The sequence below is a fragment of the Vigna umbellata genome, chromosome 11 (assembly GCF_029865625.1).
Source record: "Vigna umbellata cultivar VRB3 chromosome 11, Vumbellata_1.0, whole genome shotgun sequence".
NCBI classification, from domain to species: domain Eukaryota; kingdom Viridiplantae; phylum Streptophyta; class Magnoliopsida; order Fabales; family Fabaceae; genus Vigna; species Vigna umbellata.
In genome coordinates this window covers 4647797-4663568 of record NC_142175.1, presented here as the reverse complement: position 1 = coordinate 4663568, position 15772 = coordinate 4647797, and the positions used below count along the sequence as shown (strand labels likewise).

The 15772-nt window shown below is 34.4% G+C and overlaps 1 protein-coding gene across 1 annotated transcript; it reads left to right on the top strand.

Annotated features, from left to right (window-relative positions):
- Nucleotides 1–8694: 8694 nt before the first annotated feature.
- On the top strand, nucleotides 8695–14317 carry LOC124847183 (BEL1-like homeodomain protein 9). Its single transcript, XM_047324607.2, has 4 exons — nucleotides 8695–10100; nucleotides 12446–12804; nucleotides 13129–13189; nucleotides 13386–14317. The coding sequence occupies exons 1-4, from the start codon at nucleotides 9225–9227 to the stop codon at nucleotides 13917–13919; spliced, it is 1830 nt and encodes a 609-aa protein (XP_047180563.2). The 5' UTR covers nucleotides 8695–9224; the 3' UTR covers nucleotides 13920–14317.
- Nucleotides 14318–15772: the final 1455 nt, after the last annotated feature.

Here is a 15772-nt window from a genome sequence, read left to right as displayed (position 1 = left end):
TTTATCTAGCGCCCCATTTCGAGGAGGTAATCATCTATTTGATAACCAGCTAAGAGTCTGTTCAACACCCTATATACCTTTCCCCAATGTCTTTGGCGAGTTCTAGTCCTGCCACCAAGGCCTCGTACTCAGCCTGATTATTGTATATTTTTGAAGTTAAAGATTACAAAATGCTTGACAACCAAACCGTCTGACCCTTCCAAGACCACTCCAACTCTTCATCCTTTCATATCGGACAAGTCATCCACATATAAACTCCAGACAAAACCTGAAGGGTCATTTGTCTATGGAGCTCGACGATGAACTTCTCCAAATGTTGTCCCTTGATAGAACCACGTGGCTCGAAGCGCAGGCCGAACTCTTAGAGTTCCATCGCCCATCCTACCATACGCCAGACCAGGTCGGGCTTTCTTAAGATTTTGGCTAACAAGTGATCCGTGCAGACGACCACTCGGTGGCTCTAAAAGTACGGTATAAGCTACTTGGTAGCGGTAAGCAACGCTAGTACCACTCATGGAAGAGGCTTTGGAAGGTTCCTCTGGATAAGAAACCAATCAGAACACTCTTTTGATGTAGACTAAAAATAAGAAGATGGCAATGAAAGATTTGAATGATTAGGTGATGATAAATGGTGTTCGATGATTTATTCTAGAGATAAGGGAACCTCAAATGCAGATGGAAGGAAGTGGTTTGGTGGAAATAATAGAAATTTGAAACAGATATAATGGAATGGATTATGGTGCAAATGGTTCGGTGGAGAGATAATGAACTAGGACAGATGCCTAACTAGAAGAGAGGCTAGAGGACTCTCAAACTCTCTCTTGATAACTCTCAAAACGATAATAGACCTGGAGTGATCTCTATAGGAAATCAATTCTAATTTATCTTGAAAGTTCTCAATTCTAGCAATGAGCATGGTATTTAAAGAAATCCCTGGAAATTGTCTCCATTTGACTGATGATCAGTCGTGACTTAAGGATCAAGTGTCAAGTGTATAAGGAGTGAAAAGCATGAGCCAACACATGGAACGTAAATCAGCAGCATGGTGTAAATGCAAGACGCAGTGCTGAACGGAATGGGGTTAGTGTTAAGCATTACTCTAGCAGCAAGACATATATGAAGTTCCCAGACATGCTGGCACTAGGCAAACAACTGCCTATGTTGGGCGTAAGTAGTTTCTTCCAAATGATGAATTTGCTCCTCTTTTCCCTTTTTTGATGTTCTACACTTTCCTCTTGTATTCTTCTCATCATACTACAAATGTTAGATCCCTTATTGGGTCCATGGATGGGTTGTATTCCATCAACCACCTTATCCATTTGTTGATTCTTGGTTTCCTAGGTCCTTAATGTTTCAACTCCAAACTATGCAGGCAGGTACCTATCAAAGGAACTATGACGCTAAGTCAGTAATATAGTCAATCAGTTATCATAGTAAAGTCTTGAATTCACAATAAATGCAATCACCTACATTCTTACCCTATACTCATATTTATAGATTTTGAGATAAACTTGTGATTAACACAGTTATAATCATAGCCTAATACATAGTAAGTATGTTTTACCTATAATCTCGATTCAGGTTGTACTTAAGGCTCTTTAAAGTTTATGACTATTTGATCGTCCTAAAGGTATGACCTATCAATGTCGTAACATTAAGTCTGGATCACCTAGTCTCTAGCTAGTTAGATAGTCGTACGATACATATATACACTAAATCAAAAAAAATTCTTAATGTCAAATAAATTAATAAAGACTCAATCATATGAGTATAATAATATTATAGTATTTAGGATTATTATTGATTTGTTTTTATAATAAATATAATTTTTTTACAATAAGATACACAACTGTTGTTCACAATAACCATTCCGCTACACCGTTTTGACAAGGTCGTCCCTTGCGGAGGAACTCCACGAACGGCTCCCAGCTATTGTGGAGCTTGACCAGTCCTCCCCTCTCTCTATCGTTCCCCCTTGTCCCGTCGAAGAAAGGGAACCAACACCTCGTCCTCTGGTCGATGTCATCTTTGGCACGGAGTTCTAGCTCGACAACAAGCTCTCTTTCCATATTGAGGTAGATGAGAGAAATCTCCTCGACCAGCCAAGCGAGAAAGAGATGGTGAATGCGGCCTTGGAGTTGTCCTTCCGATCCATGTTGAACTGGTACTTGGACAACTTTGTTGACAAGAGGTCAAATGAAGAGGGTTAGGCCGAGTTGGCGGAGGCCAAGAAGATAATCGTCGACCTTCGCAATGAGTTGAAAGAGGCAATTACGGCTCATGTAGATTTCCAAAAAATTAAGATGAAGTTAAAAGCCTTCTGAAGGAGGCGACAAACAAAGCTCGGTCCCTTTAGCTAAAGAACAATAAGGTAACTAGGGAATGAAAAACGTTGAAGACCATCCTTGGTGAAGTCTCTAGTCAGAACACCAAGCTATTTGGAGAAAAACTGGAGCTGGTTTGAAACAACTTGGATTTGCAAGCTCGTGTTAAGGAACTTGAGACCTAGGTGGATATGATGAACATTAGGATGCTCATATTCTTACGATCGTCTTTAATCTTTGTTTGCTAAGTTGTTATTATTTAGTGTGAGTTTGTTCTTATTAGATTAGGAATAGGAACTGAACATTGATCTTTACTCCTGTTAAATAACTCAGGAATTGATTTCCCTAACAATTTTTCGCTCATCGGTAAGGTTAGTAGTGATTCCCGAAGGAACTTGTCGTTGACCAACCTCATCTTTCTTTGATTAGGGTTGTGTGGACATGGTTCATAATGAACTCCTCGTTCACCACTCGATGAGATTGGTAGTGGTTCCCTAGAGAACTCGTCGTTCACCACTCGGTGAGATTGGTAATGGTTGCCTAGAGAACTCGTCGTTCACCCACCACGTTTTTCTTTTATTAAGACTAAGCGCAATGGTTCATAATAAACTCATTGTTCGCTACTCAGTGAGGTTGATAGTGATTCCCTAAGGAACTCGCCATTCACCAACCTCATTTTTCTTTTCTTTTACTGTTGTCGTATTTGCTCTTTAAACTCTAGGAATGCCTTATTTTATTAATATTTCATGAAATCGATAAAATTTTAGCTAAAATAGAACTTTAGATGAGACACATTCCAAGTATATGGTATTGCTTTCCTATTTGAGTGACAAAGGCGATAAGCTCCATTGCTCAGGTCTTCAACCACTTTGAATGGTCCATCCCAATTGGCTTTCAGCTTCCCATGTGTTGATCTTTATCTAGCGCCCCATTTCGAGGAGGTAATCATCTATTTGATAACCAGCTAAGAGTCTGTTCAACACCCTATATACCTTTCCCCAATGTCTTTGGCGAGTTCTAGTCCTGCCACCAAGGCCTCGTACTCAGCCTGATTATTGTATATTTTTGAAGTTAAAGATTACAAAATGCTTGACAACCAAACCGTCTGACCCTTCCAAGACCACTCCAACTCTTCATCCTTTCATATCGGACAAGTCATCCACATATAAACTCCAGACAAAACCTGAAGGGTCATTTGTCTATGGAGCTCGACGATGAACTTCTCCAAATGTTGTCCCTTGATAGAACCACGTGGCTCGAAGCGCAGGCCGAACTCTTAGAGTTCCATCGCCCATCCTACCATACGCCAGACCAGGTCGGGCTTTCTTAAGATTTTGGCTAACAAGTGATCCGTGCAGACGACCACTCGGTGGCTCTAAAAGTACGGTATAAGCTACTTGGTAGCGGTAAAGCAACGCTAGTACCACTCATGGAAGAGGCTTTGGAAGGTTCCTCTGGATAAGAAACCAATCAGAACACTCTTTTGATGTAGACTAAAAATAAGAAGATGGCAATGAAAGATTTGAATGATTAGGTGATGATAAATGGTGTTCGATGATTTATTCTAGAGATAAGGGAACCTCAAATGCAGATGGAAGGAAGTGGTTTGGTGGAAATAATAGAAATTTGAAACAGATATAATGGAATGGATTATGGTGCAAATGGTTCGGTGGAGAGATAATGAACTAGGACAGATGCCTAACTAGAAGAGAGGCTAGAGGACTCTCAAACTCTCTCTTGATAACTCTCAAAACGATAATAGACCTGGAGTGATCTCTATAGGAAATCAATTCTAATTTATCTTGAAAGTTCTCAATTCTAGCAATGAGCATGGTATTTAAAGAAATCCCTGGAAATTGTCTCCATTTGACTGATGATCAGTCGTGACTTAAGGATCAAGTGTCAAGTGTATAAGGAGTGAAAAGCATGAGCCAACACATGGAACGTAAATCAGCAGCATGGTGTAAATGCAAGACGCAGTGCTGAACGGAATGGGGTTAGTGTTAAGCATTACTCTAGCAGCAAGACATATATGAAGTTCCCAGACATGCTGGCACTAGGCAAACAACTGCCTATGTTGGGCGTAAGTAGTTTCTTCCAAATGATGAATTTGCTCCTCTTTTCCCTTTTTTGATGTTCTACACTTTCCTCTTGTATTCTTCTCATCATACTACAAATGTTAGATCCCTTATTGGGTCCATGGATGGGTTGTATTCCATCAACCACCTTATCCATTTGTTGATTCTTGGTTTCCTAGGTCCTTAATGTTTCAACTCCAAACTATGCAGGCAGGTACCTATCAAAGGAACTATGACGCTAAGTCAGTAATATAGTCAATCAGTTATCATAGTAAAGTCTTGAATTCACAATAAATGCAATCACCTACATTCTTACCCTATACTCATATTTATAGATTTTGAGATAAACTTGTGATTAACACAGTTATAATCATAGCCTAATACATAGTAAGTATGTTTTACCTATAATCTCGATTCAGGTTGTACTTAAGGCTCTTTAAAGTTTATGACTATTTGATCGTCCTAAAGGTATGACCTATCAATGTCGTAACATTAAGTCTGGATCACCTAGTCTCTAGCTAGTTAGATAGTCGTACGATACATATATACACTAAATCAAAAAAAATTCTTAATGTCAAATAAATTAATAAAGACTCAATCATATGAGTATAATAATATTATAGTATTTAGGATTATTATTGATTTGTTTTTATAATAAATATAATTTTTTTATGGTTTAAAGTTGTATAACTTATTTTAAAAGAAGTTTATTCTTAATTGTTTTTGTATAAATTTAGTTTATTTTTTTTTATTTTTTATCAATAGTTTTTATATGATCACAAAAATTGATGTGTTTTGTGATATTAATCTAATTAAGATGTTATAATACATCATCATAATTATATGTAACATAAATATCATTAAAACAATAATCAATTGAAGATAATTATATGAATTAATCTACTAGTCATTTTGCTGACAACACTAAGATTGCTCAATCACACAATTCACATCATCATTATATTAATCTAATAATTTTGCCTAATTAGTTTGACTACAAGAAATACGTGTCGATCAATTACGCAAAAGCCATCATGAATTTTTCCAACTACAGATTAAGTAATTGTTTAATTGTTAGGTTGGTCCTCGTTGATTCATGTTTGTGTTAACCACAATTATTGTATTATTTTCATGGAGTTCTTATTATTATGATAACTTTTTAGGTTTTATGCTATTATTTTAAATATTTTTAGTTTAATTTCATTTTTAAAAATAAGTTAATATATTTGCTTCATGAAATTTATAATAAAAACGTTATAACAATATTAAATAATAAAAAATATAATTTAATAAAAAAAGTATATCAAAAATAGAATAAGCTACAATATAAGAAATATTTACATATTTTATTTTTAATATAATAAAAAATGTTAAGGTACAATATTTTTTTATCAAATCATTATAAAAAAAATATGTCTTATTCTTAAACTAATTAGTATCTAGTCAAAATTTTTTATAAAAGTCATAAAAGTATTTTTATGTGATGAATAAAATTTTACGACAAAATATAGTTTTTATTTATTAAAAAGTAAAATTATATAACTCTCGAGTGAAATATTTTATAATTTAATTTAAAAAAATATATATATTTTATAATAGAATGAGAATGAGAATATATTTAACCAAAAATTTAATTAATTTTTAATAATAGAAAATCCTATTATAGATTAATGACATATTAGCCACACATTTAGTATAATTAATATGTGAAAATCCTATTATAGATTAATGACATATTAGTGTAAAAATCCTATTATGATCCTTGGCAGGGTAGACGGATTTGTGGGCGGCCGGACGGGCGTCTCTCCATGCTCTAGGTTGAAGACCAATCGGATGTCGCTCCACGAACTTCAGGGGGACGTCCTCTTCCTCCTTCTCCTTGGCGGGCGGACGGGTGCCTGTCAAAGGCACTCCGATGCTCAAGTTAGAAATGTGACCGAGCGGTAAGTAATACATGTATTTATTGCATCTGGTCTGAAGTCATATCTGAGACCTTTCTTTATACTGGTTGTAATGGACTTTTATCGGCCTAATGACGGTCCAATCACACCTTAATCTTCATTAGGAGCTTTAATGAGTTTTTACTATTTATAATCTAATCATGTTGTTTGTTCGACCGGGATGATCGGTCAGTATAGGTGGTCGGCTGGGATAGTTAGCCTAGTATTAACCTAAAAAACTATTCAATTTAGACCATGTAATTAGTCAGAATAATTGGTCTAATAATTAACTCGGACGTGGACTCGGAAAGAGACTTTACAGTACCTAAGTACCGTACATTACAATACACATATTATGAAAAGAAAATACTATTAAATCATTTTTATTAATTATAGTAAAAACAAAAGAAAGAAATGGTGTAAACCTCGTAACATGAGGAAGTGAGGCAAAAATGAGTGTATAGGTTTGACGGATGAGTGCGGAGAAGGGTAAACTCAGCCTTTCTTTCATCACACTGTTCCTTTCTCTCACGTGCGTCATCTCCATCACTGTCGCTATCATTCATCTCATCACACTTTATATATTTTTTAAAATATTTAATTCACTTTTTAGCTCACATTCTACTATGGGTAAGTTTAATAACTAATTATTTGTTTTTAAACTTTTTATGAAAATAACGAAAGCTATAGTTTATCTGAAAATAAATATAATTATTTTATTTATTAAAGCTTCCACAGGAAATTGACGTTTTCTATTCATACTGGGAAAATGACATGACATTACATTATTTGAGCAAAAATTAAATTGGTTAAATCAAATCAGGTTTCTGTTTAAGTAGCTGTTGCCTTTTGTTTTAGATGAAATGTATGTCGATTTTTTTTTGTTATTATTTTTATTAACGGCACAATATTGTTCAACTCAAGTCAAGTTCAGTTACTTTTTAAATTATATATTTCTTACGCTGAAATCATTTTAACTAGTAGTAGATTGGTTGCAAACACAGTATAGATATAAAATTAATATTATATTTTTCAAAACAGTAAACTTGACTTAAACAATGAGATTTGAATATTTTAATTTAAAAGTTTAAAGTATTAATTTTTAAGATGAGTTTTATTATTTCATTATTTCTTTGAAAATAGTTTTTTTCTATAATATTAAAATATTTTATTTATTGAGTCATCTGTTTAAATATTAGAGGGGACAACGTGATTATTGTGACAAGATCTTTTAATCTAGTTAATAAATTTCTTAAAAGAATAAGTTAGGGTTATTCTAGTCTAGAGTAACCTAATTAGAGTAGTATGACTCAAAATTGACAACATATGAATACAGTGAGAGACATATTTATTTATAACCTAAGAGTGTCTCTTAATTTGTAGGAACTAGACGTAAAAACCTTACTTTGAAAGTGTTTGACCAAGAGATAGAGTTTAGACTCTTCTTCTAAATATGACTTCAACTCTTATTTAAAATGTTTGACTATGACTAAAGGATATGTCATCATGAACATTATGAAAATTAAGATATTATATGTTAAGCGAGCTTTTATACATTTGATTTTGATTTATTTTAATTTGTAAGACTAATTTAAACTTTAATAGGATTAAATAAAAGATATATATTTAGAAAAGTTATTATAGTGAGAAATTAGTATAAAATGTTTAATTTAATGAAATAGTTTTTTTTTCTTTCATTTATTTAGACTAATGATGAAGAGAAATTTCATTTTAATTACATTCATCCACATCTTTTATATGGTTAGATTTTTAATTACATTGTTTTTAATATATTTTATAAAGTTTAATAAGATTTTTCATTTTGATATTTATAATAAGTATTTAATGTATTCTTTTTTTTTCTTTTTTATTTAATGATTTATATACTTTTTAAAAGAACAATATATACCTCATTTTATTGGATAACTTTTAAAAAAATAATCACTTACTTTTTTAATGTAGTTATTTGTCTAATTTCAATAATAAAACGAGAAAAATAACATTAACACTTATAAAATATTAAAGAATGGAAAAATCAAACTGAGTTTTCTTAAAAAAATACAAAAAATAAATTAAATAAAAAATATTAAATTATTATAAATATAAATACCAAAAATGTCATTAAACATGTTGTAAAATCATAAATGAAATTGAAATTCGTTTAGACAGGTAAATTTCATCTAAGAAAGTTTTAATGGATAAACCAGAGCATGACAATATAACTTTTGTTGGATAGAAGGAAAGGAATAAAGATAATATTATATATTAAACCATAGTCTTTAATATTTTCTAATGAATTAAAAATAGTAAATAAAAAAAAGTAATGATAAAGCAAGAGGGTTAGGAAAACGACAAAAGCCAGAAGCTGTGTCAGACCTACCTGCAACCCAGGGAGAAAGAATGGAGTAGACACACATAAATACATACACTATACATCAGCCATTACCGGGAATAGCCGGTGGCCATCCCTCTGAAAACCCTATAGGTCTTCGTCCTTATAGTGTTTGCACTTTGTTCCTTGTTTTGAAGGGAGAAGAGAGAATCTGTGTTGTTCACTCTGAGCCATAACACTGTAGCCATAGAGAAACTAAGAAAAGACCAAAGAAGAAATTTGAGTGTTCCTGCTGCGAAAACAAACGCAAAAACCTTAACTTAATTCTCCTTAAAATCAAACATATCCAACAAACTTAGTATATAGTTACATACACAGAAAAAAAAGCTAAATCACTGTCTTTCTCTATCATGCTCCATAATAACATCACAATTATACACACCCTTTCTTTTTTCCTCTCGTTTTATCGTGACTCCACACACTCTTCTCTGCCTAACTTGTGTTGAGGAGCTTCAGTTGTGTTTGTTTGTTTGCTTGGTTTTGTGTTTCTATGGCTGAGGGTTTTGAGGCTTACCATGTGCCACAGCAAAGCAGAAGAGATAAGCTAAGAGTCGTGGTGACACAGAACCAACATGGTCTCGTTGAACCCTCCACTTTGCTTCCTTTGTACGACCCTTCTTCGTTCATATCTTCTGATTTGCTAACGAGCTTCCACAACAGCCACAAACACAACTTGGGTTGTGGCGTGAAGGAAGAACGTGCAAATTTGATGATGGGTTTTGCAGGCAGAGGAGGTGAAGGTGGAGGAGTCATGAACAATGGCTCTTCTTCTTCTTTGTGTTGTTCTTCTAACTCCTCTTCGGTTTCTTATTTGGATCCTGAATCCTCGTTGCCTCTGAACCAAGCTACAATTCAGGTCATTAACAACAACAACATGTTTCTTTACCAAGCACAGAACCTGGGAGAGTTTGACCAGGGTTATAATAATAATAATGGTAGTGAGATCATGGTGTTTAAGCCTGAGCCTTTGTCTTTGTCTCTCTCATCACATAGCAACGGTGTGAATCTTCAGCGATATGGATCTGTGGTTTGTGGTGATAAGGTTAGTGGGGTTGGTGGCGGTGGTGGATGTGTGGTTTACGGTGGTTCTGGATTGAATGAAGCTTCTAGGTGCACGGTGCCTATGGGGCCATTTACTGGTTATGCTTCTATATTGAAGGGATCGAGGTTCCTGAAACCTGCACAGCAATTATTGGAAGAGTTATGTGATGTTGGTGGAGTCTGTGCTGAAAAGATGGTGGCTGATGCATCATTGATGGAACCTGTTCCTCTTCCTCCTCCTGAAAATTCAAGTGAAGATCTACTGGGGGATCACGGGGGTGACCATGGTCGGAAAAAGTCAAGACTGTTAACTATGCTTGACGAGGTTTGTGTCTTTTCTGTAAATCTTTCGGTTTGTGTTGTTGTGAGTTGAAAATTTTGGTGAAGGGGTGTTACTTTTATCTGTTCATGTTTGATGTTCCCGATGATTTCAATTTTAGTTCTGGTTTCACTTATTGTTCTAGTTTAGGTTATGCAGAAGAAAAATGTGTTGTTGAGTTGCAGATTTCTGTAGTTTTCGTAATATCTTTGAGGTTTTTAATGTAAGGCTGGTGATTCCTTCAAAGGGGAAGGTTCTTATTAATTGCATTGAGGAAGTGTGTTGTTATTTTTTGTGATTATGTCATTGTAGTTTATCTTTTTGTGAATGGTGTTTTAACTGTGGAAATGTGTGCATCATCAAGATTCTTGTATTTTCTGTGATGGATGGCCTTGGTGAACTCAATTGTCCTTTTGGAAAAGTTAATGGGAGGGAATATATGCACGAAGATTGGCTTGTAAAGTGTCTGTCAACTATATAAAGATTTGTAATGTGTGACTATGTCACCCAGTTTGGGAGGATAATTTGCATAAAGGTGTTGAAGGAATCCATCGGAAAAGATTTATACTCCTAAAAAGTGTGTGGTGATATGATCATGAGCTTCAAAGGTTAAAGAAACTTACATACTTGGATTGCAAGGTGTTTTACCTTTATGTAAAGTTCTCATTATTTTTTTTAATGATTGTTTTGATAGATGCTCGGAAAATGTTTTTTTTTACAACTTTTTTACAAGTGTGAACCTTATTACTGGTCCTCTCAAGGTGTCATACAAAATCAGGAATAACGATACAATTTAATCTTTTACACTAAATAAGTTTGTTTTTGCAAGAAAGTGATCTCATAATGGGTGGATGTATTGATTCTGTATTCGAATTGGGATATTGATTTTATTTGTTACTATTTTTTATTTCACTACACTAATCATAAATTGTAACAAATATGTGTCATACACATGGTTTGTGATCTTTATACACTAAAGACATGGATATTAATGTTAATTAAGTTTTAAGTATCTTATAAATTTGAATATTTTTAATTGAGTTTTTATTAAATTTTTTTATCTATTCTATTCACTATTTAAAATTTTATATTTTTCATTTTAGTATTTGTTATTTTACTTTTCTGTTAGCTGATTTACCGTAACTGTTATTTTGGGTCTTTGCTTTGATTATTTGTCTCCATTTGTCTATAATGTAAGATTTTGTGGTTATAATCTAAAACGATATTATGATTAATGTTAAATGATAATGACTTGGATAATAAGAAATAATCGTCTTTATCTTTATCAATTGTGGGTCAGAAATACCTTAATTACTATAAGTGATGACATGGAAGTCATTGGAGATCATAACAATTCAATATGTTTTCGATTAAAACAATTAAATTACTTATCGTTTTATATTATCCATAATATTGTTTTATATAACCACCAAATCTTACATTTCTTAACTGAAAATATAAAAATTTGAGTACTCAATATCACTAATATCTGAGCTAATATCTGAGCCAAGTATATATTTATCCAAAATCTTAAGGTTAATAAATTTTTAATCTTTTGTATAATATTATACTTTCTCAATTTTATCCAATGCGAGACTTAGATTTATATTTGGATTATGCAAGACTTAGATTCACGTTTGAATTCCCAACCAGTTCAAGGGATGTGGTTAGTGTAAAAGTCATGACGGTGACCATAAACTTATATGAAATAGTGAAACAGTGAAGTTCAATATTTCTTTTTCTTTGTGTATATTAGATTTCATACGTTTCTCATGGATGAAATTTGTTTCTAATTTCAGTGAGGTAAAGTGGAACTGTTTTATTTTTCTCTCACTTAGCTGTTCTCCCAAACAATTAAAAGATGATCCCTTTCTCTGTTATGTAATTACTCATTTGGAGGATTCGATCAAGTAAATGTGTGGCACTCAGAAAATCTGTCTCTGAAATTCAACGCTATGAATTTATAATGGATGTAGTTTCTTCCAAATTGTTTCTATGATGATGGGAACTTTCTCTATTTAGATTACAATACTCTGCATATTATTTCAATTCTCTATTTGGCCTTTTAGGTTCAAAGTAATTGGATGTAAAGGCTAGGAAATTGACAAGTTTGTGAGATTCAAGTATAGGTTCTGTTTTATGTGGTTTTCATTTAATTTGTTTGCCTTCTTAGATTGTCTTGGTAAATATGTTTATGTAAGATGTGGAGATTAACATGTGAATGACATAGAGCCATGGGTATTTGATAGGGACTTGAGGTATTATGGGGTGCCTAAGTGAGTATAAGATGTTTGTTGGATTGCTTAAGTGTCCTAATTGTGATTTTCATGTTGTTCATTTATCCTGAACAGGTTTACAGGAGGTACAGGCAATACTATCAGCAGATGCACGCAGTAGTAACATCATTTGAGTATGTTTCAGGCCTTCGCAATGCAGCTCCGTATGCAAGTTTGGCAATAAAAGCCATGTCCAAACATTTTAGATGCTTGAAGAATGCAATTACTGACCAACTTCAGTTTGCCAATAAAGCTCATTTTCACATCAGCAACAGGAAGGATGAATCTTCAAGGTTTGGCAACAGTGATAGAGGCCCTTACAGCCAAAGGCCAGGGTTTCTTGAGCACCAACCTGTTTGGCGGCCTCAAAGAGGACTCCCCGAGCGTGCTGTGTCTGTTCTCAGAGCATGGTTGTTTGAGCACTTTTTGCATCCGTAAGTTCCATACTTTTATATGAATCACGAGTAACTTCTTGCTGGATCTAGCTCCTTTAAAGTAAGCCAGCTTGCTTAAGAGGCTAAAGTAATGTTGATGAGAAAATCAACGGTTGATTTTGCGTAAACATGCATAACAACAACCAATGATTTCTCATAACTTACATTACTTGTTTACCCTTTAAGTGAAGACAAATCTGAATGTGCAGGTGACATCATGATCCTTTTGCTCCCCGGCCAAAACCAAGCATTATGCATCTACACACATTTACCTCCTTTATTGTATTGTGTTTTGTTAGCTTAGTTATTCTTTTTCTTTTCCAGTTATCCTACTGATACAGACAAGCTAATGTTGGCTAAACAAACTGGTCTGTCTCGTAGCCAGGTAAATATTATTGATAACCAACATGTAAGCGTCTTTTGGTTTAACTTAGTTTTGAAGAAAATATTCACATGTGTTGCTAGTTTCATGAGTGTATTTCTCAAAAACTTGTCTATACCCAAAATGTAGTTAATCTTTTCATTCTTATCGATCAAGGGGTTTGTTCTTCTAATGTTTGGCAATTCCTATATGTGTGCAGGTGTCTAATTGGTTCATTAATGCAAGAGTAAGGCTCTGGAAACCAATGGTGGAAGAAATACATATGCTAGAAACACGGCAGGCTCAAAATTTAAAGAATTCACAGAAGGAAGAACATTGCAGGAACAAGTCAAGTGATCAATTACCTTCTGATAACTCCATTGTTTCTGAGAATCCATCTGGCTCAACAGAAAAGTTTCAGGGTCCTCCTTACAAGCGAGCTACAGACGAACTTACCAACATACCAGTTCGGACTCAGGAACAACTGAATCTTCCCTGCACAAGCAATCAGCCAGGGGGTGTTGAAGTGAGCATGGGTGGCAGTGCAAGCAATAGTGTGTCACTCACACTAGGACTTCATCAAAATCATGGCATTGGTTTGGCTGAACCTTTTAGCCTGAATGCAGCACAGCGATTTGGTGTTGCTCTTGAAACCAACAATGAAGGCTATGTGATGAGTGGATATGAGTCACAGAATAGGCATTTTGGAAGAGATGTTATTGGAGGACAACTGGTGCATGATTTTGTTGGCTGAAGGTCTTCAATGTCTAATAACTTCCATGGAATTTTCATTTGATTAGGGTGATATACAAAACATGTTTCTGTTGTGCTTTCATGAATTATCCAAAGTTGGAAGAAGGATTGGAATGTTGCCCTTTGTGGTTATACTGGCATTGATGAATGAGCCTTCCAGTTATGGAGAGCTGATTAACAGATTAACTGGTCTTTCTATTGAACTCACTTGTATGAAGGTTGTAAAATTATTGTGTAAATTCATTTGAGGTTATTACTGGGAGTAAATCCAAATGCTCTTGCTTTCTAAGCTGTTTGTAAGCTTTTCCGTTTTAGATTTTCATCCAAACCAGGTAAGTGGATTTCAATTTGTAATACTTAAAAATCCTGTTAGTTATATTTGGGTCTTTATACTGTAAACGTAGCTCCTATATAACTTGCAATCCTCATGTCCGTTAATTGAAGTTGTTTATTAGGCAACCCAATATTCCCTGCAATTAACCATTTCCTATCAATGGTTCATTAGCCTTCATATACACTGATTACTTTTGTGGACTGTGTTGCATTAATATCTCTCAAAAATGGGATGAATTTAGGTTGGTTCTAGTATATAGACTATGTTAAGAATTGGGTATGTTCATTTAGGACTGATTAGTGTTTTTTAAATAAATTTAAGGTGAAAAAAATCAGTTAATTTTCACGGTCAATTAAATAAAAACGTTAATTTTAGTTTTTATCAATAGCCCATTATTAGTCCAAATGGACAGATAAGCTTACAAGCCTAATTTTCTTGACGATTTCTTCCTGCACCCCATCAATATTTACTTGCACCCCCGTATTTTTTGGAATTCCAAATTTATCCTTGCCAGATTTGAAACTAGTCTCCTTTATGAAGACGGTGGTTTGTGAGGCTGCTGTGACGTGGAGAGATTACTCTGGCAAGCGTCGGTGGAAGTCTCGATGGTTTGTGAAACGTTAGATAACGCCGTTTTTGATGTTGTGTTGGTTGAAATGGGAAAGTTAAACTTGCCGGAGAATGAAATCCGGAAATATGCTTCCAAAAGGTAATCTGGAATTGGTTGGGAGGTGTGAAATGTATTTCTGTATTCATATTTTCGTAAGAGTAGTTTTACTATCAGAAGAGCTCATTTCGGAAGTATTAAAATAGAGTTCTGGAAAGCTCATTGCAGGAAGATGTTATTCGGATATTTCATGTACACCCAGCAGATGAAACTACAATGGTTTGTCGCATATCCGTAAATCCAGTCTTTGGTAATTCAAATGCAATCGTACCATTGCAACCAAGGGAAGAGGGAAGGAACAAAGGACAACATAATCTCTTTGGACTCGAGGAAACCCATCCTAATTGATGACATAATTCTAGTTATGGCCAAATACTTTTAAGAAGAGTTAAAATCATATATGGAAGATAAACCTATACTCTATTTTTTGGACTCTCTTAGGTCATCTTGAACTATCATGAAGTTTTTAGAATAGAAATATATGATTTATTTTGAGCTTTGTATTATGGACCTAGTAGTATAGGTTTTATTTTGAAACTTATATTTTAGGCCAAGTAGAATAGGATTTTTGACTACTTAAGTCAATAAAGGGCCAATGCCCAATGTTTACCCAAGTGCGACGTCCAAGGAGCTAGTTTGACTAAGGGATCAAAGTTTTTCAAGCTAGTTTGGTGGACAAGGAGGTGTGTGACGTCGAAGCAATGTGTCCTCCTCCCTTTGGAGAGTTTTCCTCCTAATTAGTGGTCACATGTCACTTTAGGAATGGAGGGGATTCTCCATAGGTAGTTGATCGTCGATGTCGCGCTCGACTCAAATTGATTGTGCAGATTAAATGCAGTAACGAGAGAATGAC

What these genes read in the sequence shown, in the direction of transcription:
- LOC124847183 (XM_047324607.2), top strand. Translation starts at nt 9,225, where the DNA reads ATGGCTGAGGGTTTTGAGGCTTACCATGTGCCACAGCAAAGCAGAAGA. An exon ending in TGTTAACTATGCTTGACGAG is followed by an intron (nt 10,101 to 12,445) that starts GTTTGTGTCTTT and finishes TATCCTGAACAG; the next exon opens with GTTTACAGGAGGTACAGGCA. An exon ending in TTTGAGCACTTTTTGCATCC is followed by an intron (nt 12,805 to 13,128) that starts GTAAGTTCCATA and finishes TTTCTTTTCCAG; the next exon opens with TTATCCTACTGATACAGACA.